Source organism: Cydia pomonella, chromosome 28 (genome assembly GCF_033807575.1).
Source record: "Cydia pomonella isolate Wapato2018A chromosome 28, ilCydPomo1, whole genome shotgun sequence".
In the NCBI taxonomy this organism is placed as follows: Eukaryota; Metazoa; Arthropoda; class Insecta; order Lepidoptera; family Tortricidae; genus Cydia; species Cydia pomonella.
Window position 1 is genome coordinate 6,004,328 of NC_084730.1, and position 27,322 is coordinate 6,031,649.

The 27,322-nt window shown below is 38.2% G+C and overlaps 2 protein-coding genes and 1 long non-coding RNA gene across 4 annotated transcripts in view; 2 read left to right on the plus strand and 1 right to left on the minus strand.

Annotated features, from left to right (window-relative positions):
* The window catches only part of LOC133532911 (uncharacterized), a 66,908-nt gene that overhangs the window by 32,709 nt on the left and 6,877 nt on the right, over positions 1 to 27,322 (plus strand). Inside the window, exons 23-32 of the mRNA XM_061871775.1 lie at positions 636 to 781; positions 9,649 to 9,850; positions 10,099 to 12,072; positions 12,711 to 12,847; positions 13,711 to 13,774; positions 16,166 to 16,279; positions 18,831 to 18,947; positions 22,466 to 22,489; positions 25,899 to 26,017; positions 26,759 to 26,877. Of these exons, the coding sequence (XP_061727759.1) occupies positions 636 to 781; positions 9,649 to 9,850; positions 10,099 to 12,072; positions 12,711 to 12,847; positions 13,711 to 13,774; positions 16,166 to 16,279; positions 18,831 to 18,947; positions 22,466 to 22,489; positions 25,899 to 26,017; positions 26,759 to 26,877 (3,016 nt within the window). The remainder of the gene's footprint in view (positions 1 to 635; positions 782 to 9,648; positions 9,851 to 10,098; positions 12,073 to 12,710; positions 12,848 to 13,710; positions 13,775 to 16,165; positions 16,280 to 18,830; positions 18,948 to 22,465; positions 22,490 to 25,898; positions 26,018 to 26,758; positions 26,878 to 27,322) is intronic.
* Positions 1,637 to 2,966, plus strand: LOC133532914 (uncharacterized). Of its 2 annotated transcripts, XR_009801767.1 has the most exons (3): positions 1,637 to 2,059; positions 2,258 to 2,461; positions 2,532 to 2,966. It is a non-coding gene; the product is annotated as an uncharacterized LOC133532914 (long non-coding RNA). The 2 variants fall into 2 exon arrangements; XR_009801766.1 differs by having other exon boundaries at positions 1,637 to 2,461.
* LOC133532905 (uncharacterized) lies at positions 3,115 to 8,636 on the minus strand. The gene is made up of 9 exons (XM_061871766.1): positions 8,185 to 8,636; positions 7,515 to 7,577; positions 6,678 to 7,374; positions 6,048 to 6,389; positions 5,245 to 5,671; positions 4,600 to 4,973; positions 4,220 to 4,427; positions 3,921 to 4,087; positions 3,115 to 3,831 (listed from the first exon to the last, which is right to left on the minus strand). The coding sequence occupies exons 1-7, from the start codon at positions 8,292 to 8,294 to the stop codon at positions 4,332 to 4,334; spliced, it is 2,109 nt and encodes a 702-aa protein (XP_061727750.1). The 5' UTR covers positions 8,295 to 8,636; the 3' UTR covers positions 3,115 to 3,831; positions 3,921 to 4,087; positions 4,220 to 4,331.

Sequence of the window (27,322 nt, forward strand, 5' to 3'; positions counted from 1 at the left end):
AGTGAAACTGTATTATAAACGTCAAACTTAACACTTGCACTGTCTGAACTATCAAAATCACTGCCAACTTAGCTTGGTCTGACTCTAGGGATTTACAGGAAAACCTAAAATACTTTGACCGGTCAACCCCGCCGACAATACAACATAACTAGATTCAAAATTCCTAAGCAAAATGTTTAATTTCATGAATGTATTTATAATTCCTTTCCATGAATGTTTGATGTATATTTGACTTTTTTATGTATATTTTTCGGGACTACCTCTGGTCGCATAACAACTTATGTCATATTTTTAATTGTCATAACACTTTATGCATAAAATTGGAAATCAAAAAAATCTTTAGTAAGAGTTATTCCTGAGCATAACTGGGTTTTTGTCATAAATGAGTTATGTCATAATTTTTATAGTCTTACATTTAATTCGCATAAATTTTTTGGTCAGGTTTGTTAGGTATGCACAAAAAATATAAGACAACTGCTGAGTATGTCATCAAATATTATGGCTAAAAATGTATGACACAATATAATATGACTTTTCGTTTGTATGCGCAATGATCATTATGACACAAGTTGTTATGCGTATCGAAGCTATGACTTAAACTTTTATGCAACCCAATATGGACCCATATTTTTCAGTTTTACACACCCAAGAACGCCATTAAGCCTCACAAGATGGTCCCCCACACTTGCGGACCGAAATGCAGGCGTACCGACGTGCTGGCTCTCAAAGATCTACGCACATACAACCCACTCACCAAACCTTTACTCAGCGGCTGGGAGAGGTAATGTAATCACATATATTACAAAGCCGATGCTGCCTATAAAGCGGATGGTCCCGGGTTCAAATCCTGGTAAGGGCATTTATTTCTGTGATGAGTACGGGTGTTTTCTATGTATTTAAGTATTTACAAATATTTATATATTATATATATCGTTGTCTAAGTACCCTCAACACAAGCCTTATTGAGCTTACTGTGGGACTTAGTCAATTTGTGTAATAATTACCTACAATATTTGTTTATTTATATTGAATTAACGAGGCTCATAACCGGTTTTAAAAATAGCGGTAAATACCGGTTTTACTCCGAACTTTCATAAGAACGTGAACGTGATATTGCACCTGTAAAAATTGATTTAATTATTTGTATATATTTTAATTGTGTAATTATTATCGTCTTGTAATGTAGTATTAAGGTTATTATGGATTCATATCCGAAATAAAAGCTTCTTAATTTTTAATTTAGAACTTTATTGTAACCTAAATAAATGAGCGATGAGACGGCCGGCCGACCTGGTGTAGTGACGCGTAAACAAAGAAACCGGTTTTTATTGTTCTAAACCGGTTAATCTAACAAGTTTAAATATAAAGCTTTCACGAACGAAACCGAATTTTAAAGGTTTTGCGCCAAGTACAGTCAGCGTCAAATACTTTGTAGCAGTCAAAGTGGCCAAATAGTTCGGTACACCATACTAAATATATGGTGTACCGAACTATTTGGCTACTTTGGTTGCTATAAAGTATTTGACGCTGACTGTACATGATAATGATAACGGTTTGGAAATTTAACCGGTTACCGAGCCTTATTAATTAAGTATTTCCATATACCACTTCCATAGCAGTTCCTCACTATTTTAACTCCTTTAAGGTGGTTCGTCACGGTCAGCTAGGCACTATTACGCTAATAGATGGCGTTGTTGTTAAAATTTGACGTATTTAATTAATTTATGTATGATAATGTAAATATTCTTAAAAAGTAATAAGTTTCACGGTAATAGTATGCTGTTTCTTACGTGTTCAACTCAGTTTGAGATGAGGTTTAGTGTATAAAACAAGTTTATTTGTATAAATTTAAAACGCAGCAGTGACAGCGAAGTATTCACACACACACTCAAACGTTTTACCTATGACCAAAATAAAATTCATGAAAAGGAACGCAAACTTGTCATGATTGACAGATGTCAAAGTCAGAAAGCCCATGAAATGCCGGAATCAAGTTTCAACAAAATATGTTGTATACGTGCGAAATATTTTTAAAAAATTCACCACTGTGTACAGGACGGTAAGTTTTATTTAATAGTGATGCTATTGACAAAATTTTAGTTGTATTAAATACACATAATGATGTTTTTGTGATTACGGCAGTATTTGTGATTTTTGGGACTTCGAAAGTTGTGGGAAATATTGTACTCCTGACCGCATATGGATGGTTATTTTCACTGTGTGAGCAATATACTTCATGTAGTTATTACACTTGCAGATCAACGAAACTCTCGACTTCTTTAAGAGCAGTCAGGTGGATACATCTCTCAATATGTTCGTAATCTCAGAGAGCGTCTAAAGCGAGCAATCCGATGATAGCTTTATGCTCGACGACATTGGAATGATGAAGATTGGATCAATGCGAAATTAGCTCAAATTCAAAATACGGATACAGAAGATGACGTGACGTGACGTTTCGTGAGTAAGTATATTTTTTATTTTTCAATATGTTAAATTTACATTCCTTTTTTTGCAATCAAATCTTATTTCAGGTGAGCCATCCATCAATTTGTGTCAACAAGAACAGTCCCAAAGCATCCAAGAAAGTACCAGTGTTTCTATTACTGACTTGATTATATAAATCATGCTATTTATTTAATAATTTCAAGTAATACTAACTACATTTATAGCAATTAAAATATATGTCTGAGCTTATATTTTCATTGTTATGTATATATAACTGGTGGGTATTACCCGTGAGCCTGCCCCAGAGTCACCGATGCCAAGCCCTGTTCCCAAGGTATAACAGAAACTCTGCTTTGAAGCCTTATGATGAAATGGGATTCTTACTGTCAAGACCTGATGAAGCATTACAAGGATCCCACAGAGAGCTTAAGTATATTATGGGCATTAATATAATAATGGAAGTGCCTAGCCCTGTTGCAGTGCAGTGTTCTACAAAAATAAAACAAATCATAGAAACTAAATATGGTGTTTTAATCTTCTACCAGTATAAAAAAGTTACACAACTTGTAATACCCTAAATTCAATACTATCACTAGCCTTTGTTAGAACTAAGGTTCTAAGTTTGATATTAAAAAAAGTGCTTGTTGCTAGGCCTATTTGAATAAAGAATATTTTGACTTGACTTTCATAATCCTTCTTTTTAGGGTTCCATACCCATAGGGTAAAAACGGGACCCTATTACTAAGACTTGACTGTCCGTCTGTCACCAGGCTGTGTCTCATGAACCGTGATAGCTACAGTTGAAATTTAGACAGATGATGTATTTCTGTTGCCGTTATAAGTTATAACAACAAATTGAATACTAAAAACAGAATAATATGGTATGGCACCATATATCTGTCCTAAAATTTATTTTGCTAGTTTAGCATAGAAAATATAATCCGTGCACAATCTGAATGAGACCAAACCTAGCTGATGACCTCATTTAGACAAGGTTTCATAATTTTGAATTTTTCCGATATTTCAAGTCACCATGACTAGGTTCCATCCCATTCTAATCACGCGCGAATTACAATGGGACACAGACAAAGAACAGTTCAGATAAAGATAGTTTATTTTTCAATATAAGGTAAAAAATAAGTCAGTTTTTTTTATTTACATTTATTACCACAAAGAAACATCTATACATTTTAGATTTTTCCTTGTTCTTCGCAGTACAATCTCGGGCAATATACAATTTTTATAGAATTTTACCAGTTTTGGCAACATATTTTCTATAAAAGTTTCGTCACGCTCTACTTCCAAAACAGTAATGCCATAACTTGGGGAAATGTAACAAATGAAGTAACATTTCATCATTTGTGTCACCCGCAGTTGGCCCTGGATCTGCAATCAGAATACCCATTATCAAAACTATCTCTCATGAATACTGTAATAAAAATTACATTATTTTATCTTATGTAGGTAGTTCTAACCTGAAAGTAGTAATTGTGTTTTTTATTTATTAGTAAATTTCCAGTGTCATCCACCCATATAGGAAAATTTTTACGTTCTTTGGCTGCGGAAAAAATATCCTGGCTATTACGAGCCAATGACGGAAAACATTTTATTTCCACAATGGCCTTTTCTTCCTCTATAACACCTGAAAAACATTGACGGAAGTAAACAATACTGTTATACAGCGTATACGGGAAGATTTTCCGGAAACAAAATTATATAGGCAACTTGATTGGGCACTTATGTATGTAGGTTTGAATGAGTCTCACATACTTACCATCTGGGCTAGCTCCTAAAAAGCCAAATTCTACATCGATAAAGAGCCCTGCTGGTCGTACTACTTTATTGTTTTTTTCCATAAATAATGTTCTGGCCACTGATTCGTTGTGTTAACCATAGGCCATGTCGTTGGTCAAAATATTGTTTTTGTATAGTATGCTCTTGACATGGTTATGGCATGGTGTTGTTGGTCTTCGTTTACAAACCTGCAACAAACAAAGCTAAAATAAAACAAATCCGGATTTCTGGTGTAATATTTCTACTTACAACGAAACATACTCAACTATCCGGCTCAAATTGAAAATTAACCTAACACTTATAAATATCAAATCGGAGCAGGCCAGTTGGGTATGTTTCTTTGTTAGTTGTTGAACTTACCATTCCGAACTGACTGGCAGTGAGCCTGTCGCATCTATGCGCAGTGTAGTCATCGTTTTCATGTTGCCCTATTGTTGAATTTTCAATGTATTTGATTTCTTCTGCAGTTTTTTGGAAATCCTTCAGTTTTGAGAGGCACGCTTCCTTTAGATCTTTCTCTACTATTGGCTCGTCTATTTCTTGTGCCTCTGGGCCATAATGGAGGTCAGGTTTGGGCTTGGGGGCAAAAAGCCGCCTGCGGGTGTATTTCTTCCGCCTTTCGTGGGACTTCTCTTGACGGTCAATATATTTTTTGAAAGTTTGCCCAGGGCTACATTTTAAATGGTTCTTCCAAGCAATATTGTGCCATTTTTGCCCAGTTGAGTGTGAGAGTCCTTTAATAAATAGGTAGATATAACTAGTGTAGGAAAAAATATTTGTACGTCGGTGGACGAGTTCGACACTCACTTGGCCGGTTTTTTTATTATGATGTTGATGACTAACGATAGTCTACTGCGGCCGAAGTAGCATAACAGAGATTATTATGACAGTCCTACCAATCAATACTTATACAGGATGGAATTTTTTAACCCTACTTGGAAGGAAAGTACCTAAATGTGTAGTAGAATGTGCAAAAGTACATAAGTTGTGTTTTTTCCTTCTTACCAGCAATATATACTCTACGTTGATAAGAGCCACCCTTGTATAAATTCAGCCTTTTCCCGCAGACAAATTTGCTTACAACACTCATAAAATTTTCTGCAACATTTGTTGTAGCATTCGAAAGTCTATGACATTTTGACATGACTAACTCATTTGCTGCACAAATGGAGGCCCAAACTGTAGGTGCCTTAGTTTTGAGGTCTTGTAGAGAGTCCGTATCCTTTTCATCACAGTTCTCGCAGAATCGACAGTAATATGGTTTGCACTCTTGGTGGCTGCCAAAAACGTGAGATGGCCCATTTTTTAAGTCCTCTCTCATTGATTTACGGTCAGCCTCCATAATTATTTTTCTTGATACTGTCGTAAGTTTTCCTAGCTTCGGCTTGAGCATTTTCCTGCCAAATAATGGCAACTTTGTATTAGCCAGAATCTGAAATGAAACACAATAAGTCAATTGAAATATGAAATTGTAAATTAGATATCATACACCAAAGTATAGTAGTGCGACTACACAAAGTGACTAAACTTAGTATTCAATAAATAAATACTATAGGACATTCTTACACAGATTAACTCAGTCCCGCAGTAAGCTCAAGAAGGATTGTGTTACGGGTACTCCGACAACGATATATATAATATACAAATACTTAAATACATAGAAAACATGCATGACAGGAACAAATATCTGTGTTCAACACACAAATGATTGCCCTTACCGGGATGAGCAGCTTCGCAGGCAAGGTCACTACTAACTAAGCCAACCCGTCGGCAGTATTGGTCGGATACATTATACGTACTGTTCTTACCTTGTACAAAGCACCTGTGTAATTTTTTACCACATGGTTCTTGCATTCAGTTTTCTTAATCTGCGCTCCATAAGAGACCTTTTCTCGCAGTTGTGCATATACTGAAGAATCACCATCCCCAACAAAATTTAAATATAGGACACCATGCATCTCTTGGCTCCTCTGAAATCCCTCTACAACAATGGCAGACTCCATTCCCGTTGATGGTCCTTCATAGTTTTTGAAGCAGGTGTGCTCTGGCACTGGCTTATTCTCCTTCTCATAAATGTGGCAATGGTAGCAATATTTATTTTTTATGCCTAGGAAAAGACATTTTTTTGTTTCCTTGCCAATAATGCAGGCCTGAAAAAGTACATATTTATATAAATGGAAAAGTTATGCATTTTTTTTTTATACTACGTCGGTGGCAAACAAGTATACGACCCGCCTGATGGTAAGCAGTATCCGTAGCCTATGTACGCCTGCAACTCCAGAGGAGTTACATGCGCGTTGCCGACCCTAACCCCCTCCCGCCCCTCGTTGAGCTCTGGCAATCCTACTCACCGGCAGGAACACAACACTATGAGTAGGGTCTAGTAGTGCATGAACATACATAAAAAATATACATTCAAAATGATAAGCTCTCCTTACCATGCCTGATGGAGAACTGTAGTCATGACCATAGGATCGCTTAGGCCAGCCACCATCTACATACACTGACACATATGGAATACCATTTTCATCAACATTATTCTTTTGTATGGCAATAGCCCTTTCTTGTTCTCCGTTTTTTTTTATTTCGTCACTTAGATGATCTTTCCAGACATCACCTAAAGTTTTCTCGGTCTTGCGAAACTTGTTTGCAGATAATGTAGGAATATCCATCAAGTTTGTGATGTGTGCGGCCTGTGTATAGTAACTGCCGGCTGTCAGTGTTCCCCAAACAAAAGATTTATTCAACTTCTCACCATTCTCATTGCAGTATCTAAATTCTTTTTTACACATACTACATTGGAAAAGAAATATGCTGTTGAAGCCATCTTTTAATTCAGCAACATAAGTAATGCAACTACCTCCACATTGTGAACGGTGTCTCTCTAGTATGAATGCCCACTGTAGAACATGTGCAATGTCTACGATTCGGTTTCCAGATAGACCATTCAACTCATCCGGCGCATACTCAACTTTCAACTTGTGGCTTTCTACTCTCGGGTCTATTAGTGGCCAATGTATGTCCATAGATTGCATTATGGGTTCCTTTTCAGTGCTATGCTGTTCATTTTTGGTATTATTTGCTTCTGTATGGTAGTTACAGCGGGAACTGTATGATCTAACTGTTGTGTCCACTCTAAAATTAAAATAAAATCATCAATGATACTACAAAAACTGAATAAAAACGATAATGTCAACATTTCGAAGGACATTTAGCAAAGAATTCTGTCATTCAGTTTATTGTAACATTGAGTTTATGTAGATAGGTACACATACATAGAACTGGAAGGCACATTATCATCATTCGGTTTTTTCTTCTTGCACCAGACTTCAGTATGGCTGGAAAAAAATACACAGATAAAACTTTTATTCTCCAGAACAGAATCAGTAAGTACATACAAAAAGCAACTATGAGAAGGTTATGATTTTAAAAGTCAAAGGCTGTCCGAACCCATAATCCCACGGGAACCTCACGTTTCCAGGATAACAGGACTGTAGCAAAGAGGGGCCATTTTTGGGACTTATAAAGTTTCAGTGTGATATTTTTAACCCAACCTGATACCAACTTTTTATTACTTTATCATGTAGGAAATGTTACATTTAGTATCTTTTGTCATTTGACATTTTTCTCTAAGATCAACCATTATGGAGAAAATGTAAGTGACAGAGGCAAGATAGGTGAGACAACAAGCAACCTCACCATCACAACCTCACCTATCTCCGTAACTTGTGGTCTTAGGGAGATATTTCACATGACAAAACATACTTAATTGAACATTTCCTATATGATACAGTAATAAAAAGGTTGGGAAAAAAATATCACACTGCAATTTTCTAAGTCCCAGACACGGCCCCTTCTGAATGATTGAATAACAAACATGTAAACATTTATAATATAGTGGGATAGTGAAAAAGATAAAGAAAAGTCAGCCTCCATTGAACTTACCTTTTGATTTCTCCGTGATATCGTTTCATTTGCCCATGGCTGCGTTTCCGACTCTTTCTCGGGCCCGAGTATTGATGATTTTTATAATCTTTTCGGGATGTTTGTGGCATTATCTCGATAAAATTCACTATTCATCAAATCAAATCAGAATCAAACAAGAAACAACAAGACTGCCGCCAAACTGCCAAGAACGTAGTGATTATATGCTCTTTGTCAAACTGCCGGTGCCGCGTGCCGGTCAATCAAAATGACAGCGACGTTTGGTGAAATGAAATTTATCAAATTGACACAAACGCCTCGTTGCGCGCTTGAGCCGTGCGGAGTGAAGAGCGGCATCGTCGCATTTTCGGCCAGCTCGCAACGTAGCCTTTCAACGCACACACTGAACATACGCTTAGTGTACGACGCTGTCACCGTTCACTCACACATTGACAAATTTTAACTAAAATATCGTTCTCAGTTAAGCTATTATTCAAATGTTTTTATTACAAAAACATAATTTGCCGCAAACAAATATCAAATTGAATATTAATGGAAGTGGTTTCATTGTAAAACCATGCTCCATTCGCCCATAATTGGATAAATACATTAGTATGAAAAACGAACCACCTTAAGGGAAATTTTCCGGAACAAAAACTATGGTAAATATGACCATCCTTAGGACACAAACTATCTCTATGCCGAATTTCATCTACTATATTATATCAAAAACAAGTTAAAAGCGTTAAGAGGGAAGAATAGCTTTTCGAATCTAACGCAATAACGCCAATAACGGTAATTTTTCTATGAAATTCCATTTCGGGAGTAAACGTTTTCCACTAACTAAATCTTAACAAATCACTTTGATTTTGTTGTCGATCGCTTCAGCATAATATATTCTAGGTATATACGTGTCGCTTTTTTGAAAAAGATTTTTTTTGTATTGCAAATTATGATAAACAGGAAATCTATAAACCTAATTTTTATTGTGTCAATAATATACTACAAAAATATTTTCTATCTTATGTAATCAATATGTAATATTCTCGTACAATAAAGTGTTTACTTACTTATTTACTTACTTAAAAAATATATGGAGAATGGAAAATATTTAGAAGTGGAAAACCGTTTTCTTTTTTTGTATGGACAATTGCGTGGTATAATTCCCTCTTAATAACAAGGGAAATAACTATAAGACAATAAATAAATATTATAGGACATTATTACACAAATTGACTAAGTCCCACAGTAAGCTCAATAAGGCTTGGGTTGTGGGTACTTAGACAATATATATAATATATCCATTGTCATCACACGAATAAATGCCCTTACCGGGATTTGAACCCGGGACCATCGGGCTCATAGGCAGGGTCACTACACACTAGGCCAGACCGGTCGTCAAATTAATTTTAAAAATTAAATTAATAAATAAGAAAATAAAGTTATTCCTTCCAGTTAATCTTTCACATATTTATTTATTAACAGGCAAACAGTGAGATACCGCATACCGGCTACCAAAGCGGTCATGTACCGAGCCCCGTGCGGCCGTCGTATTAGAAACTACGACGAACTACACCGATACCTACAAGCTATAGGCAGCGATATGGGCGTGGACTTATTCGACTTCAACCCGGCTACGCACTGTTTGGCTGAGTTCTTGCTGAATAAGTGTCTTATTAGCAAAAAGGTACGTTTTATAATAATAATAATAAATTATTTATTCACGACCAACTTGGATCATTTTGTGTTATTGTCAATTTTTATCTTAACGCTAATGTTAGTATATACATATGTATTTAATTATAGCAAACTATATACTATACTTGTGCTTCTTATATAGTACGAGTCGGATATGTGTAAAAAAAATTGTTTGTTCCAAAACCGATTGTTAAAGGCCGCCCAAGTGCAAAATTAAAGACAGTTTCCCTTTGACAGGATCTGTCCCACGGCAAAGAGAACGTCCCAGTCCCGTGCGTGAACTACTACGACTCGTCACTACCAGAGTTCTGCTCCTACAACACAGAACGCACGCCCACGGCCGGCGTGCCTCTCAACCTCGACCCCGAGTTCCTATGCGGCTGTGACTGTACCGATGATTGTGCTGTAAGTGTCATGTTAGAGTCACTACCAGAGTTCTGCTCCTACAACACAGAACGCACGCCCACGGCCGGCGTGCCTCTCAACCTCGACCCCGAGTTCCTATGCGGCTGTGACTGTACCGATGATTGTGCTGTAAGTGTCATGTTAGAGTCACTACCAGAGTTCTGCTCCTACAACACAGAACGCACGCCCACGGCCGGCGTGCCTCTCAACCTCGACCCCGAGTTCCTATGCGGCTGTGACTGTACCGATGATTGTGCTGTAAGTGTCATGTTAGAGTCACTACCAGAGTTCTGCTCCTACAACACAGAACGCACGCCCACGGCCGGCGTGCCTCTCAACCTCGACCCCGAGTTCCTATGCGGCTGTGACTGTACCGATGATTGTGCTGTAAGTGTCATGTTAGAGTCACTACCAGAGTTCTGCTCCTACAACACAGAACGCACGCCCACGGCCGGCGTGCCTCACAACCTCGACCCCGAGTTCCTATGCGGCTGTGACTGTACCGATGATTGTGCTGTAAGTGTCATGTTAGAGTCACTACCAGAGTTCTGCTCCTACAACACAGAACGCACGCCCACGGCCGGCGTGCCTCTCAACCTCGACCCCGAGTTCCTATGCGGCTGTGACTGTACCGATGATTGTGCTGTAAGTGTCATGTTAGAGTCACTACCAGAGTTCTGCTCCTACAACACAGAACGCACGCCCACGGCCGGCGTGCCTCTCAACCTCGACCCCGAGTTCCTATGCGGCTGTGACTGTACCGATGATTGTGCTGTAAGTGTCATGTTAGAGTCACTACCAGAGTTCTGCTCCTACAACACAGAACGCACGCCCACGGCCGGCGTGCCTCTCAACCTCGACCCCGAGTTCCTATGCGGCTGTGACTGTACCGATGATTGTGCTGTAAGTGTCATGTTAGAGTCACTACCAGAGTTCTGCTCCTACAACACAGAACGCACGCCCACGGCCGGCGTGCCTCTCAACCTCGACCCCGAGTTCCTATGCGGCTGTGACTGTACCGATGATTGTGCTGTAAGTGTCATGTTAGAGTCACTACCAGAGTTCTGCTCCTACAACACAGAACGCACGCCCACGGCCGGCGTGCCTCTCAACCTCGACCCCGAGTTCCTATGCGGCTGTGACTGTACCGATGATTGTGCTGTAAGTGTCATGTTAGAGTCACTACCAGAGTTCTGCTCCTACAACACAGAACGCACGCCCACGGCCGGCGTGCCTCTCAACCTCGACCCCGAGTTCCTATGCGGCTGTGACTGTACCGATGATTGTGCTGTAAGTGTCATGTTAGAGTCACTACCAGAGTTCTGCTCCTACAACACAGAACGCACGCCCACGGCCGGCGTGCCTCTCAACCTCGACCCCGAGTTCCTATGCGGCTGTGACTGTACCGATGATTGTGCTGTAAGTGTCATGTTAGAGTCACTACCAGAGTTCTGCTCCTACAACACAGAACGCACGCCCACGGCCGGCGTGCCTCTCAACCTCGACCCCGAGTTCCTATGCGGCTGTGACTGTACCGATGATTGTGCTGTAAGTGTCATGTTAGAGTCACTACCAGAGTTCTGCTCCTACAACACAGAACGCACGCCCACGGCCGGCGTGCCTCTCAACCTCGACCCCGAGTTCCTATGCGGCTGTGACTGTACCGATGATTGTGCTGTAAGTGTCATGTTAGAGTCACTACCAGAGTTCTGCTCCTACAACACAGAACGCACGCCCACGGCCGGCGTGCCTCTCAACCTCGACCCCGAGTTCCTATGCGGCTGTGACTGTACCGATGATTGTGCTGTAAGTAAACATTAAACACAGGGTTTTTTCAATCCTTCGTTACGAGAAACCGGGTTAAAATACCCCGAAAACCCCTCTAGCTCAAGTTGATGAAGCTGCACCGACGTTGACAGAATAAAATATTAATTATTTATTTTAAGATTATTATTATGTAATGTTTACCCAGGTATTGGCTGTTGTATTTATAAATGTTGTTATGTATTTTTCATGTCACTATATGATGTTACTATAAATGTTGTATTGACTTGTAAAAGAGCCCTTGAGGCCTACTTGCAGAATAAATTTTTGAATTTTGAATTTTGAAAATGTGTAGGTGCTATTGTAAACGTCATATTTTCAAAGTTTCCACACTATGTTGTTGAAAAGTCTGTACAGGTATCTTGGTACGATTCCAGAAACCTTCAACTCCCAGGGTCGCAATTACAAGTTTGTTATTTGTCTCTCTTATTAAAAACATGGGTGTTTTGAAGTTTTGTTGTTTCTAATTGAACTTGTTAATTGTAGATTTATAAAACGCGATACATGTGACTAAATTTTCCATTGAAAATACAACCTTGAAGTTAGAAATCAAGATTAATTTTTCATTCCACAGATATATTAAATACAAACATAATTCTATTTGTCTATTAATTGCACAGGACAAAAGCAAATGCGCTTGCTGGAAGATGACGCTAGAGGGCGCTCGCACCATTGGTCTAGACACGAACGAAGTTGGCTACGTGTACAAGCGGCTGCCCGAGCCTCTGCCCTCCGGCATCTATGAGTGCAACAGCAGGTCAGTACTACAAATAATAATATAGTGTACAAAATGCCCACCCCGTCCGAATGGCAGATTGACGGAATCTCAGTTTGATTAGCAACGCAAAGATGACTCTAGAGGGCGCTCGCACCATTGGCCTAGACACGAACGAAGTCGGCTACGTATACTATATAACGACTACTCGACCTTCTATGAGTGCAACTGCAGTTCAGTCTTCTTCCTGCCCTTATCCCACGTTATGTGGGGTCGGCACAACATGTTCTTCTCTTCCATTCTCCTCTATCTTTCGTCACCTCAGCACTCACTCCTTTCTTTCTCATATCCTCTTTCACACAATCCATCCATCGCTTTTGGGTCTACTATCCGCTCTCCGTCCATCAACATTCATCCCTCCACATTACATGCCCATACCACGCTAACCTACTAGTGTGACAAGTAGTATAGTGTACAGAATGCCCATCCCGCCTGAATGAGTAAATGGATGGACCTCGCACCTCGCGGATTGAATGAATTTTGACAAAATCTCAGCTCGATTAGCAACAAAATTGTGCAATAAATATATGAGTGCCCGTCAAATTCAGTAAATAACTACAATTCCGAGTTTAGTGGTTCATTTCCCGTGTACCTTAACTACATACATTATGATAAAAATATATAAATGAAACAGTAAAATATACTATTGCATTTAACTTGTTGTCAACGGTATGCCAAAATGTTTTCAGATTAGTTTAATCCATTCTGTTATTGAAATAATGAATGACATTCATTCTTGAAAATGTGAATTTATATTTTTGTTATAAATTAAAAGAGCTAGTTGAATACGTGATACATTTTCGATATTAATAATCGCTGACAATATTTTTCCTTGTCTTTTCTAGATGTAAATGCAAGCAGACCTGCTTGAACAGAGTGGCACAACATCCTTTGCAGCTGAAATTACAGGTATATCAATAGAAATCTACATTTTATAAGTAGTTGTAGCAAAGAGAATTGATTGTAATAGAGAGGTAGAGTCTAAGAAAAAATGTGCTCCTTATTTGACATCCAACACAGATGGCGCTGTACTGCGCCACATGTTTTGAGGTCACTGAATTGTCAAACATCAACTATTGATAATCAGAGTTACCGTAAAATATTTGGAGCTGTACAGCGCCATTCGGTTTAGCTGTCAAATTAGAAGCACGTCTTAGATTTTCCGCATCTTACTCAATGAATATTATTTTGTATGAAATATTTTTTTTTTTTCATCTTTTAATACTTACTAAAAGTCAGGATTAGTTCTAAAATAACGAAATATGTTTAAAGTATGGTTCGTATATACTTTTAGGTTGCACAAGCGACGTAAAAAATAGCTGGATAGGCCGTTAGGCCTGGACAGATCGTAATTTTTTTTTCTTCCTCGCGTTGTCCCGGCATTTTGCCACGGCTCATGGGAGCCTGGGGTCCGCTTGACAACTAATCCCAAGATTTGGCGTAGGCACTAGTTTTTACGAAAGCGTCTGCCATCTGACCTTCCAACCCAGAGGGTAAACTAGGCCTTGTTGGGATTAGTCCGGTTTCCTCACGATGTTTTCCTTCACCGAAAAGCGACTGGTAAATATCGAATGATATTTCGTACATAAGTTCCGAAAAACTCATTGGTACGAGCCGGGGTTTGAACCCGCGACCTCCGGATTGCAAGTAGCACGCTCTTACCGCTAGGCCACCAGCGCTTCCTACTTAAATAACGCAAATTTTGAAAGGTTACATTTGGAATTTTTTATACACTTGAAATATATATATTTTTTTAAATAATACACCCTATGAAATACTGATATGGCTCAATAATTCTGGTCTCGTCCTAACCTCGTAAGGCCTAAGGTCCTACCTATAGGACTTATTCAGTATGATGAAATTTAAATTATACTCAATGAGAACACAGTTGCGTTTGTTTTGATTCATTCAATTTTCAAACAAAATAAAATCAACTGTATTCCCTGCACTATAGGTTCCAATTTCAGTGGCAAGTTTTGGATTTTTTATTTGTATGTTTGGATATGTCCGTAAACTACAATCAAAAGAGGCATGGGCACTGTGAATGTCATCTCGCTCTGTGTGGTGGGGCACAGCCAGCGGATGTCATTCCAGATAGAGCAGAGCCCAACTGGGGAAGTACCTCCACCTTACAGAAAACAGCAGCCAAATAACACTAGACCCTACTCATAGTGTTGTGTTCCTGCCGGTGAGTAAGGTTGCCAGAGCTCAACGAGGGTTTAGAGTGTTGGTCGGCAACGTGCATGTAACACCTCTGGAGTTGAAGGCGTCCATAGGCTACGGTAGCCGCTTACCATCAGGCGGGCCGTATGCTTGTTTGCCACCGACGTAGTATATTAAACAGATTTTTAAAGAAGGATTAAAAACAATACTCTTAGATACTAGAGAGATAGAAATTCAGAATTCCTTCTATTTTTGATGGTGAAAAGCAAAAGATGTAACAAGTTGCTAAGAGATCTTTTCCGGGGTTTTGCACATCGCTGAATCTAAAAATCCCTATTAGCACTTCGACATATTACTCCTTGTGCCTGAAATCCAAGATGGCGGCTAAATGAGTAAAAAGTTGAAATGGCTGAGAATCTGTTATTTTTTAAATATTTCTGGGGAAGTCTTTGTTCGTTTTAATTAATTAAGAGGACATCCCAAGTAATAAATAAAAGGTTTTACAGAAATTCATTTAGTCGTTTTTAATTTACGGCAATGCAAAATCAACTCCTAAACTTGATTTTTTTCAATGTTTAAAAAAAAATGCTTGACCAGTGAGTGCAGATATGGTAACATGTTATATATTTGTTATCTACTCAAGACGCACTTTCATTTGATACCCCACATGGTATGCTTATATAATTTTTTTTTTTTTGGCGGCCATCTTGAATTTGAGGAAACTATTGATAATTCGAAGTGCTAATAGCAATTTTCGGATTCAGCGATTGCCAAAACCCTGAAATAACTCGCTTATCAACTTGTTACATCATTTGCTTCTCACAACCACAATTTTGAATTTCTATCCCAGTCTATAATATTATGGATACATAGTAATTATATTTCTTAGATATATAGATAGCTAAATAGTTGCGTAAGTAAGTTTTGATACCTACAAGTAAGCATTGTAAATTAATCATTTAACAAAGTAATCACCTACTGAAATAAGTTTGTATAATGTACGAGTAGGTATGACACTATTCGCCAACAAACTGTCCACAGTTTAGCGAAAAAATATGTATAACTACCACTTAAGTTTTCTCTTGAAAAAAAAAATAGTAGGGTAGTATAAACATTGAATATTTTCCCATGATACAGGTGTTCAAGACAGCGAACCGCGGCTGGGGCATCCGCGCGCTCAACGACGTGCCGAAGGGCGCCTTCCTGTGCGTGTACGCCGGCAACCTGCTCACCGACGCCACCGCCAACCTGGTCTGTTACATCACTCGTTTTTACAAGCTTTTCATCACACTTGCTCGAAAAAGTGCTAATTTCATGCAGGTGTACTGAAGTACAAAGGCCTATTTTGTTCCCGCGGGAGTTATGAATTTTGAAAAAAGCTGTAACTCCCTAGGGAGTCATATTTTTTTTTAATTATGTCATTTTTCATACAAACCAAGTAGCATAAATGTATTTTACTTTTAAAATACTGACGTTTATTATTTAATTTATTTTTGTTTGAAATTAAATAATTCTATTAATTTAACAGCCGTTTAAAATATTTTTACATAATTATTAATCGTGGCTGAATGCCGAATAGGTCTGTGCCCTCGATACTAATCTGTCAAAAAAAATACAAAATGGCGGACGAATGTTTGATATGTCACCGTATTTAAGAATTATTTCGTTAAAAATTTAGTATTTTATTCGCAAGTGTGATGAAAAACATTGTGTGTAACTCCGGGGGTAAGAATATTGCAAACTCGAGTCTTTAATTCTAATAATCACCCTCGTATCCAAAATTTCACTTACCCCCCTCGTTGCACAATGTACTATTTATTTAGTTTCACCTGGCCCATTATCTGTCTGTCGGTCTGTAATCATAATCATAATCATAATCATTTATTTTGTAAAGCTAATTTACAAGTCACTTATAATAAAAAAAAAAAAAAAAATTTAATACTTTCAATAGAGAGTAATCAAAGTAAATAGCACAATTATTGATTGGTCATTATGAACTCTTCATAATTGTAGAACGGGCGCTCAATAAGCTAACTTCTTAGGCGATGTTTAAAGCTGCTTACGCTTGGGGCCCCAGTTATATTTTTTGGTAGATGGTTATATACTGTGGGGCCCGTCACATGAGTCAGTTTCGAGGACTTGGCAAGCTTGCGGCTGATAGCAACGAGCTTATGTGCATTTCGAGTATTGCGCCCATGTATCATGCCATTTGTTTTATAGGTGTGAATATTTTCAATTAAATCTTGCAAGTTAAATTTGACCCACTTTCCGGTTTCCAATGAAGCTGAAAATTTGCATACGTACGTAAGTCGGGTGACAATGCAATATTATGGTACCATCGAGCTGATCTGATGATGGAAACCGTAGGTGGCCATAGGAACTCTGTGATAAAACAACGCAACCTAATTGTGTTTGGGGTTTTTTAGAATTGTCTCGATGAGTATTAGTTGCCTGTGGAAGGAAAGGTACAGTCAGCGTACCCAAAATGATTTTTTTTCCAAAAACTTTTTAACCATTTTAATCCCCGACGCAGATTTATTAATTATACACCGTGTTTTTATTCACTTTCGTTATCTTCGGGGTACCGGTAAGTGAGCGTTTCTTTAAAGAAAATGCCACTTTCACTTATTTTGTATTTTTTCATACATTTTTGTGTTTTTTCTACTCACAATTACTGATGTGCCGAAGGAAACTTTCCAAAATAGCGAAATTTACCACATTGGAAAGTTCCAGAAACTTCTTATTATTATGTATGGGAATTGAAAGTTTCCGAAACATAAAATGGAAATTTCTTATATTTCAGTGAAATTTTCAAGAAGTTTCCGAGAACTTTTCCTATTTTTTGGAAACTTTCCGCAACTTGCACATCTGTACTCACAATCACGTGCTCTTTCGATCCTAAGGGGACAAAAAAAAATGTCTCAGAGTTTTTTTTTCAGCGTTATATGGCGGTAACAAAAAAGGAAGTTTGGAAATTTTGACACATTTTTTTTCTCCTACAATGATGAATAGGGTTCGCGATCCTGACTAGAAATAACACAAAAGTGGCAAGAAAAGGTCACATACAAAAAGTGGCAAAAAAACCAAAGTTTAAGGAAACTAAATGGCACAGTTAATTTAATCTTATTTTTTTAATAAAAAATTATTAATTATTGCATATAACGTTGTTGTAACACGGGCATTACATTTAACTCAACCAAACAATTGAAAACTGTGACATATCAATGTCATTTCGAACATCGATCGTCCGAGATAGTACTTACGTTTACACAACTTGTACAAATAGCAACACTCTTAACTGTCCATCGGTGGGCCTTATGCTTTTTGTAATTAGGTCCACCGATAGACAATTAACAGTGTGGGCGATGGTACTAAACACTAATCAATGTTTAAACAGGCCCTAATGCAAGTGTACACGCTCGTAACGACCTTATCAGATAAAATAATTATTGATTATTTCCGAAATGGAGTTAATTAGAATACCGGTGTCTTTTAGTAAGTTACTTAATTAAGGGTCAAGGATGCATCCTTGAAATAAACGGAACAAAAACACGGTGTATGCTTGACGCCAATGTCTGTCCGTTTGTGGCATCATAGCTCCAACGGATTTCGATGCGGTTTTTTTTCGTGAAAGCGAGTTTCTTTGCGGCAATTCTTATCTACCTTGATAGAAATCGATCGAGCAGTTTGAAGAGTATTAGCTCTGCATTACATCATAGACATTTTTGGCATGAAATAGATTTTTTTGGCATATAGCGTTTAGTGAATTCGAACACGTATAAAACCCAAACTTACGCTTCAGGACGGCTTGAACGAGGGCGACGAGTATCTCGCAGAGCTGGACTACATAGAAGTGGTCGAGCAGATGAAGGAAGGTTTCGAAGAAGACATACCCGAGGACGCCAAGAAAGCGGACGAGGTAAGTGTTATTTGTCTCATAAGTATTAAAAAGAGCTATGCATTTGACAAATAGGGCATTCTAGAAAAGGATTCACAAGAGCTGAGGGCTTACCGCGAACCACGTTCGACGTGTTGCCTCCCTGTTACACTTACGTACGAATTTACAAGTGCAACAGAGAGGTAACACGTCAAAGGTTCGCGGTAGGCCCTCTGGCACGAATGGAATGAATGAATGAAAATATCTGTGTGTATCACATGAGCCAATACAATGGCGGCTCTGACTGTATATCGATACAGGTGTCATACAATGAAAGTTTCGTTCATTCCATTCGTGCCAGCTTCCGTGAATTAAGCTGTACGTGACGCTATTTTTTTTTACATTTCAGATAAAGCTAAATATTCAATATTTGGCATGATACATTAGCTTTCAATTCAAAGGTATATATCCTCCAGAGTACTCATAAAAAAAAATACGTTGGCATAAAAGCCGAGAGTCCTTTATAAAGAAATAAGCGTTGAGGCCTGAACTCTCAGTGTCTATTTTTCGGATTATTTAAAGCATATTTTTAATAACACATAAAAACGTATTTGTGGTTTATAAACACCTCTTGGCGTTTATGGGACTAAAATTCTTCACATTGATTGCTAAAATTTGTCATTTTGTGTGGGGTCAGGTATCTTCTTGATTAAGAAAATATAACCAAAGGGATTCTGCATTTTTTTTATATTTAAAAATAACAAAAGTTGTAAAAATAAAACATCAAAAACTTTCTTTATGTACTTATTTCAGTAAAAACCTTACGTAGCAAAATCAGACTATGTCTTACATTAAATTTGTTTAAGGTATAAGAATGGCGTGTGTAAAAGAGAGACTGATATGATTTATGATAATAAGTAAATCGCTATAGTCTTTTTCAAACGCGAAGGGGATTTTTTTTCATTCCATCCCATTGATGTTTGAGACCAATACTTTTTCACTAAAATAACTTGAATCCCAATTCGCTATGTGCACGACTGTCCCGCAACCTAGCGTCCGCAAGTCTAGAGGAAAACGTCAATTCACTGCATCTTATAAAACTACTCCAAAACTAAAAACTACTGAACAGATTTTCATACGACTTTCATCTAACAATAGAGTGATTCTTGAGGAAGATTTAGGTATATAACTTGTTAAGGTTTTGTGTACATTGGTTGAAATATAACGATGTTGTCGGAAAAAACACGCTGGCTTGGAGCTTTACTCGAAAACGCTGCCTAATCCGTTTGAGCTATAACAACAATGTATGGTGGGGTTGCCTCTCTTTCATGGGTCTACAAAAAAGTCCGCGATGTTGAATGTCTTATCTTTTAAGGAAAACTTACTAAACCCATTCTTAACTTCTAGAAAAATATCCCATAGTATGAGGCATTTGCAAAGCTATTTACACGGATACAGTATTAATAATTATCAAATTAAATACGTTAGATATATATGTTAAGCATTTCATACAGATTACAATGGTCCCTTACACCATACGATTTAAATGAATATTTCAGGAGTAATCGTAAGGTTGCCAGAGCTGAACGAGGGGCGGGGGGGCGGCTTTAGGGTCGGCAACGCGCATGTAACTCCTCTGGAGTTGCAGGCGTACATAGGCTACGGAGACTGCTTACCATCAGGCGGGCCGTATGCTTGTTTGCCACCGACGTAGTATAAAAAAAAATCGTAAATTAAAGTTTCATTTCGAGCCATATAACTTGTACGAAATGTTAAAGACGCTATCCGCAGTTAGTTCTAATTTTTACCACCTTATGCGCTGGGATCGCTTTACTTACCCCCACCATGCACTTCGCACGGTAATAGGGAATATTACGCGAACCTCTGCGTAGGGGGCGCCACTACCACAATCCATCAAAATCTGAAATCGAAATTTCGTTATCTAACCTCTCTATCACTCTTGCATATTCGAGCGATAAAAACGCAGATAACTAAATTCGGATTTTTGTGTTTCCCGGTAGGCCCTTTGTAAACAAACCGCTTTGATGCATGAATGTCATATTTTATTATGTGTTTAAACTTGTTAAAATACAGTTTAAAGCACAGCAAAGCAGTATAAGTTACTTTATGGTTTACTAAGGTGCTAGTGCTGCACTCTGGCGGCAGAACATTGCAGTAATAATCCCTATATGACAAAAAATATATATCTTCGTAGTTTAAAATATCTCATTAATGATAGACAAACATCACCAATATTGAATTTTTTTCTTTTTATTTTTTAAAATAAAAAGAAAAAACTTCAATGTCGTTGAGTTTGAAAAAGACTATACATGGTGTTTTGAAATGTAGTTTTAGGTGTACTTTTCATTTAAATGTAGGAATTCGAATGTTATATGTTAATTTCATTTAGGAAGCTCAAATGTGTTCTATTAACAATTTTAATTGTTTTTGCCCCCACTTTATTATGATAGATTTGTTTATTTTCTATCCAGTAATTTGTATTCATAATGTATCTATTATTGGGTTGATCAACTTTTTCTTGTCACTCTTTAAACCCAAGGTCTTATAGAATTTAATTTGACCAAACATGCATGTTTATGGCACAGGTGGAGCTGGCACGAATGGAACGAATGATTGAATGAAAATATGAGTGTATGCTAATTGCTAACCATTCAAATGGTGGATACCGATACAGGTGTCACGCATACAATGAAAGTTTCGTTCATTCCTTTCGTCCATTACATTATGGATCATCTACTGAGCATGTTACTTGACTGCTTTACATTTTTTCTAACAAACTCTTAATGTCACCTTTACGTAAATCTTACTTATTAGTGCGCCGTTGGAAAGTATTAAAAATTGCGAAATTTCCACTTGGAACATATTCGAAAACTTGTTATTTTCTTTTTGCGAGTTTTTATGGAACCCTTTGAACGCTTTATGTCATAATCACAAACATCACTCAAACGCTAAGCTCCCGGGCGCAAGCGAGCTAATATAAACCTTACTCGAAAGTGTGAAGGTTACTTTGACAGCGTCCGCCATGACACCTATAAGTGTCCTCGGCGCTGTGGGCACGACGGCACACGACACCTTTAAGGGTTCTTGGCGTTCAAAAGGTTAACTTACCCTGTTAGTGTGGGTCAAATCTTGGAAGTTAAATTTGACCCACTTCCCGATTTCCGATTGAGCTGGAAATTTGCATACATTTCTAAGACGGGAGATTTGCATACATTTTGAAACAACGCAACCTAATTGTGTTTGGAGTTATTAGAATTGTCTCGATGAGTATTAGTTGCCTGTGGAAAGAAAAGTACAGTTAGCGATAAAATCTTGATACCAAAAGTTAAATTTTTGCCAAAAAATTTTTGGAAATCAAAACTTGCCCTTTCCAAAATCTCCTCAAATTTCCAAGAAATTTTCGTACTTAATGGATACTTTCCGCAGATTACATATTTGTAGTCTTACTGTTGTCTCCTGGGTGACGGGACGAAATCAGGACAAGAAAAGTTGATCCACCCATTTGATCCTTATGTTTAGCGTATGTATTGGTCTTGCAGCTAGCCCGAGGCTACCTCTTGCAGGTGAGAGGGGTTTACTTTTAATTTACGCACTGTGTCTGTGGGTTGGTAACCATGAATATATGTACTCATGAATATGTGAATATATTTGTGCCCCGTATTGTGTCCATTTTCGTATTTAAGTAATAACTATAGAATTTAAATTTCATCCACACCTCCACATACTAACTAATCTATTCAGAATATGTGTCGTTTCCAAGCATAAAGTCCCACTTTGTCGCTTGTCATAAGGACGCTTTGATAGGTTATTCGTAAAGATACAAGCAAATCCCGTCCTTATGGTAAGCGACAAAAAGTGGAACCTTTGGCTAGACTTCGACACGTACGTTGTTTGTTTCATTACCTACCTCTATACGTAGGTTTTGTTGTTGACTATGATTCTACTAATATTGGAGTCAATAGGGAGTATTACTGCAATGTTCTGCCGCCAGAGTGCAGCACTAGCACCTATCGTAAACCATAGAGTAACTTATACATACTGTGCCTTAAACTGTTTTTTGGTTACTTACAAAGAGACTGGTTAAAAGTGAAGAGCATAGATGGACTAATTCGCATGACTGAATATAGAGAGACATATATACATATGGTCGCCAACCTCCTGGGCGGAGATGGCACGTGAAGATGAAGAAACTGTTTTTGACAAGTTTTCACAGATAATAAAATATTACATTGATGCATCAAGGCGGTTTGTGTACAAAGGGCCTACCGGGAAACACGAAAATCGAAATTAAGTTATTTGCCTCTTTATCGCTCTAATATGCCAGAGTGATAGAGAGGTTAGATAACGAAATTTCGATTTTCTTGTTTCGCTATAGACCCTCAGATTGTGATGGATTGTGGTAGTGGCGCCCCCTACGCAGAGTTTCGCGTAATATTCCCTATTAGAGAAATATGTGGCGATTCCAAACAAAATGGTACTTAAACTGAAATAAATGTCTTATACCAAGAAAAAGTGGTCCACTTACAAGGTATGAACCATACTGTTCTACCTTAGAGATGGCTAGGAGGCGCCGTAAGCCTTCAGTAAGAAATGCATATACTTGGAAAAATTCGAGCAATGCTGCCATGACCCCGGTGGCCGAGTGGCTCAGGCACCTGCCGCGATAGCAGAGGACGCTGGTTCGATTCCAGCCTGGGGCACTGGAGGCCTTGGTCACTTTTTCATGGTATATGACATTTATTTCAGTTTATAGTGTATATAAGTAGTAGTGTTTCTACTTGAAATAAAAACAAATTAAAATATTTTCTAAAAAATTGTTCTAATACTTCTAATAAAATGGTACTTATTGCCGGTTATAAGCTATCATTATCGACAACAGAAAATGGTATATTCTTATTGAAAACGTCACATATACTGTAGGCTATACTATAATTAAATTATACGTCTCATTTTACCACGTAAGGATGTCCTGCTAGTAATAAATTGAATCTATTGTTTTACATGTATTTTTACAGCACATATGGTGCTACTTTCCCGCACGTGTGCGGGAATGAGCACTTCCCGTGCATATGTCGAAACTTAAAACAGCCATATGTACTGTAAAACTATGTGTGATACACGTGCGAATAAGTAATTCGCAACTCGTGTCTCTTTAAAACACTCCCTTTGGTCGTGTTTTAATTTATCACCGCTCGTTGCGAATTTCCTATTTTCTGCACTTGTATCGTAAACTATTTTCCAATTATCTATTGCAATTTTACCGCCGCATCGCGCGTAAGATTTAAGTATTTTTTGCTATTGCTTTTCCTTAACCATCATTATTTGGCAATAAAGTGATTTGCTTTTATTTTATTTTATTTGAAGAGTTCCGCTGTTGAACGCATTTACGGGGCTCCTCGCGGTCTTTACTCGTATCTATTTTTGACCAGTATGAGTCGTTACTCCTACATTTGCACTATAGATAGAATTATAAGACAAACGGCTATCGGTTCTTTAATTTTTTATCTCTATTCTGGTCTGCCGGATTTTGAAAGAAATGATCACTTATTTTTTTAAACATTGTCTAAAAAAACACTTTTTTCGTTACTCGATTGCTGTGAACGATTTTACATGTACGAAATCTATACATTTGGGTTCGTCTTTGACGTCTCTAAAAACTGGTCAGATATTTTAATTTTAAACTAATTAACACAAAAGTTATGCCCAGTAAACCAGTTTTTTTGGTCTCAAATTGATCAACTTTGATGTCAAATATCTCGAAGACAGTGACCTTTGAAGTAAATGTGGGATATTATATAGCTTACAGCCGTTACTGTTAATATGATAAGCTACAAAAAACATTAGAAAACTAAGAGATTCAAATCGAAGGTCATTGGCGCTAGATCCCCTTAAGTGTATAACGTGTTCATGGGCGTCGCCAACGGGGCAGCTGCAAATCAGGGTTGGCTAATACATGTGGAACATAATGTCTGACATATGTCCACCTCTAACAGCAGGCAAATGTAAGTCCTTATCATTGCAATGTTCAGCATATTTTTTTTTTTTCGGCGGTATCTAATCAAATTTGCGTCGGATAGTCGGTTTTAACTGTTTAAATTTCATCAGCTTGTTAGCATAGACACGTAATTTTAGACAGCCGTGAGGAGGAGAAATAAGTCAAGACCTGCAAAATTTGAGGAATTCGGGTGCCAATCACTGACATTTTTTCTCGAAATGAATCGAGCAAACAATGTGTTTTAAACAACACAAACATTTGAGAAAAGCTTGCTGCTAGAGGTAGACATTTGGCAGAAATTGTCTTCCGTATACAATTGCCAACCCTGAATAATATATTTATGAAAAAATATTTAATAAATTTCGCACTTAATATGATAAAAATTTAAAAATAAACTGTATCACTCAATCAATATCAATTGTTTCTTTTCCTGTATCTTTTTACTGAGATGTGCCAATAAAGAGTATTCCATCTATCACTCTTATTTGCCCACCCTGTATATGTTAACAGCACCAATCATGGGACATTTAATGGAAAATTTGGATTATTTTTAATATTTCACCGACATCTGTAAAATTTCTACCGCTTTATGCTTTAAAAGTTGAATGTCCAATTCGTCCTTTATGTTTTCTATGTATTTAATGAAAGCTACTGCAATTGGTTTCAATATTATTAACCAATTAAAATTATGGTTTTTTGCTCCAGTCATGGGATATATGGCGCCTTTAATTTTGAATTGAACAAATATCAATGAAAAATTAAACTTAAGCAGCTCTTTGGCTCTTGTTTATGGTAAAATGTTGGCAGCGATTAAAAACTGTTGATAAATACTTGTTTTACAGGATTTGTCCATACCATTCCATTACTGGTGCTTGTTCCATTATAGGGGTGTTTACTATATACATAAATAGTTGAGGCTTGTTAAGTTTTATGACTAAGGGTGGTCTTCATCAAAACACAATCTTGTGTTCGTACAGGAGGAAAACGAATCGTCATCAGTGTCCTCATCGTCTGACGAGGAACGGGAAAAGCAAGATGGCGACGACGACTTCCGGCCAGCTATGCCGGCGGGGCAGTACACGCCGTCGGAGTACAGGTATGGCTTACCGGAAATGTATGGAAGCGCGAGGTAGGGTCTGTTTATGGCTTAAATTGGAAACTTAAAATTTAGTCGCTTAACTTCAAACTCGGATAAATCCACTCTACCCTCTTAAGAAATATCTACCCTATTACCTTTTGAAGCGCTGGGGGCCTAGCGGTAAGTGCGTGCGACTTGCAATCCGGAGGTCGCGGGTTCAAACCCCAGCTCGTACCATTGAGTTTTTCGGAACTTATGTACGAAATATCATTTGATATTTACCAGTCACTTCGGTGAAGGAAAACGTCAAGAGGAAACTGGACTAATCCCAACCAGGCCTAGTTTACCCTCTGGGTTGGAAGGTCAGATAGCAGTCGGTTTCGTAAAAACTAGTGCCTACGCCAAATCTTGGGATTAGTTGTCAAGCGGACCCCAGGCTCCCATGAGCCGTGGCAAAATGCCGGGAAAACGCGAGGAAGAAGAAGAGATCTACCCTATCACCTTTTCCTATAGTAGCAGTAAAATAAGAAGGCAATTTTGTCACTTATGAATTGATCCTTATATTTACGAAGCCATAGAGAAATAAGTAACATAAAGTGCTCAGTACATCAGTTTTGGTATCAAAACGCTTATTATTGTCGCAGTCGACATCTAGCATCGAGTAGCGGAATTATCAGTACCGCTACTTGACACTAGATGTCGCGACTGACGAAAATTGTATTACTCAATAATTTACAACTAGTTGCGTGTATGTTTCAGCAAGCGCCTCCGCAAGCGGGAGAAATGCAAGAAGGCGAAAGAGAAGGAAGAAAGAGAAAAGAAACAGAAAGAAAAGGACGGCAACGAAGACTGCATCACCATCAGCGACGACGAAGAATGTGAGTTGTTGTTTTATATTTGAGTAGCCACTGCCTGCGACTGCGACTTCGGTTGGTTGGTTCCAATTAGTACTTTTATCCCATTCATGTGGTAAATTCCGTCTCCCTTTGCTCCCTTTTAAGCGAGGTTAATCTTATCTTATGGTTATCGGGGGCCCTTGCGGATACACTTCGAGCCATTGGGATCTTTTGTGCAAGTACTAGAGATGTAACGAATGGTGGCTTGGCCGAATACCGAATATCCGGCGGAGCCATCAGCCGAATATTTTGCTTGAAGTTTTGCCTATAATTAAGTATATTCGAACGGGCGCGTGCGTGCGCTGTGCAAGTTGCATTTTGTTTCTCGCTGCAGACAATCTTTGATAGACATTGCGCTTATTCAACACGCAGTGCGTATTGTATTGCGCATAGATTTATAACTAGCCTAGATGCCTAGTCTGTACAT